Consider the following 2,518-nt stretch of genomic DNA (forward strand, 5'->3'; position numbering starts at 1 on the left):
TGCTGCTGCTGCTGCAGGCCCAGAGTGTATTCGTGAAGGCTCAGGTGGAGCAGCAGCAGCAGCAGCAGCAGAAGAGATGCAGCAGCACCGCTGCTTGCTGCTGTCGCAGCAGCAGATACCCTTAGCAGCAGCAGCAGACGCTCCAGCAGATCCCTCTATTCCGTTGGGTGCTGCTGCTGCTGCTGCTGCTGCTGCTGCTCAGAACAGCAGCGGCAGCAGCGGCTCTGCTGCTGCCTCAGCTGCAGCAGCAAAACGTTTCAGCTGCTGCTGGACGTCTCTGAGCCTTGTCAAGGAGCAGCAGCAGCAGCAACAGCAGCAGCAACAACAGCAGCAGCAGCAGCAGGACGGTGGCACTGAAAACAGCAACAGCCGCAGCAGCAGCAGCGAAGACAACTGCAGCAGCAGCAAACATCCTGCGAGCGGCCCGGCTGCTACAGATGAGCAGCAGCAGCAGCAGCAGCAGCAGCAGCTTGATCTGAACAACTGCAGCACGGGTCCCTTGGGCAGCAGCAGCAGCAGCAGCAACAGCAGCAGCAGCACCGCTAGTGCTGCTGCAGTTTTAGGAGCAGCAGCAACAGCAGCACCTGCAGCTTCCGACCCAAAGCATCCAACCCCACAGCAGCAGCAGCAGCAGCAGCAGCAGCAGCAGCTGAAAGGGTCGTTGCTGGTGCATGCACGTTGCTGGGGGCCGGCGCAGCGCGTGCTGCAGCTGCGGATACACCCCAAGTGCGTCGCCAGCAGCAGCTGCCCTCTGACAGTATTTATAAAGGATATCTATGGTGCTGTTGTTGAGATTCCAGCAGCAAACTGCAGCAGCAGCAGCAGCAGCAGCAGCAGCAGCAGCAGCAGCAGCAAGAAGGCAGCAGCAGCAACCGTCGATCTGTCTGCTATTTGCTGCCTTCGCCAGGACCAAGGCGCTCCCTTTGCTGCATACATTGGGGTGCGCTGCAGCAGCAGCAGCAGCAGCAGCAGCAACAGCAACAGCAGCAGCAGCAGCAGCAGCAGCAGCAGCAGGAATTGTAGCTGCATCTGCTGGAGCGAGGCGCTGCAGCAGGCCCCCCTCAACAAGACAGTGCGCGTCTGCATCCCGTTGGTGTGCAGCTGCAGCAGCAGGAGCAACAGCAGCAGCAGCAGCAGCAGCAGCGACAGCAGCAGCAGCTGCAGCAGCAGAGGGAAAGAAGAAGAAGCAGCAGATCGCTATGCTGTGCTGCTGCTGACTCTTACCCGCCGAAGCCCTGAGGGTTGCTGCTGCAGTGCAGCACCGCAGCAGCAGCAGCAGCAGCTGCTGCTGCTGCTGTCTCCCCCCATTCGGGTTCAGAGTTTGCTGCCGTTTGGGGTGTATCTGCAGCTCGCTGCTGCTGCTGCAGGCAGCAGCGGCATCTCTATGCTGGTGGGTCCTCAGCAGCAGCAGGCTGCTGCTGAAGCGTGCTGCTGCTGCTTTGAGCCTGCTGCAGCAGCAACACTGCATGCGCTTGCTGCTGCTGCTGCGACGAACCCGGGGCTGCTGCCGCAGTCTCTTATTGCTTCCCCGCTGCTGCCTCCACAGCAGCAGCAGCTCCTCCTGCAACTGCAGCAGCAGCAGCAGCAGCAGCATCAACAGCAGCAGCAGCAGCAGCAGCAGCAGCAGAAGCAGCAGGCAGCATTTAGCCTCGAGGCTGTACAGAGCGTCTCCCCTCCTTTGCTGCTCCGAATGGCGGAGGCTCCACACTGGCAGCAGCAGCAGCAGCAGCAACAGCAGCAGCAGCAGCAGCAGCAGCAGCAGCAACAGCAGCAGCAGCAGCAGCAGCAACTGAGGTGGACTGACAGCATAGCTTTGCTGCTTCGTAGCGACATGAGTTTCGGGGCGAGCTCTGCTGAGAAGAAGCAGCAGCAGCAGCAGCAGCAGCAGCAGCAGCAGCAGAAGCAGCAGCAGCAGCAGCAAAAGCAATGGCGTGGGGGCGGTCTGGCCGCCGATGTGCTGCTGCCTCTGATGAACCGCCGCAGCTTGCATCCCCAGCAGCAGCAGCAGCAGCAGCAGCAGCAGCAGCAGCAGGAGCAGCAGCAGCAGGAGTTGAGTGCAGCAGCAGCATGCAGCTTAGGTTTGCTGCCTCCTCTGCTGCTGCGGCTGCTGCAGGTCACCTACGGACTGCACCAGAGCGGTGCTGTCTTTCTGTGTTTGTCTTTGTCTGCTGCTGCTTCTCTTTTGCTGCTGAACAGAACCCCCTTTACTCTTGCTGTTGCGCAAAGCAGCAGCAGCAGCAGCAGCAGCAGCAGCAGCAGGTTGCTGCCGCAGCGGGTCGCACCCTTCTCTGCTGCTCATCTAGCAGCTGGACGGAAACGCCCTGTTGCTGTCTTTGCTGCTGCTGCTGCTGCAGCAGAAATAGAAGCAGCAGCAGCAGCAGCAGCAGCAGCAGCAGATGGGGGGCGCACAGATACAAAACTCACCACAGATAAGGCAGCAGCAGAGCTGCAGCAGCAGCAGCAGCAGCAGCAGCAGCAGCAGCAGGACATTTGCCCCTTCTATGTGGAAGGAGATCCT

The 2,518-nt window shown here is 60.7% G+C and overlaps 1 protein-coding gene across 1 annotated transcript in view; it reads left to right on the forward strand.

The window, feature by feature from the left end:
• Positions 1-2,518, forward strand: part of EMH_0004850 (uncharacterized protein) — a gene marked incomplete at both ends in the record, with an annotated part of 7,618 nt that overhangs the window by 2,402 nt on the left and 2,698 nt on the right. The window contains one exon of the mRNA XM_013496946.1: positions 18-2,516. Within this exon, the coding sequence (XP_013352400.1) occupies positions 18-2,516 (2,499 nt within the window). The remainder of the gene's footprint in view (positions 1-17; positions 2,517-2,518) is intronic.

The sequence above is a fragment of the Eimeria mitis genome, genomic scaffold (genome assembly GCF_000499745.2).
Source record: "Eimeria mitis Houghton genomic scaffold, Emh_scaff239, whole genome shotgun sequence".
In the NCBI taxonomy this organism is placed as follows: Eukaryota; Apicomplexa; class Conoidasida; order Eucoccidiorida; family Eimeriidae; genus Eimeria; species Eimeria mitis.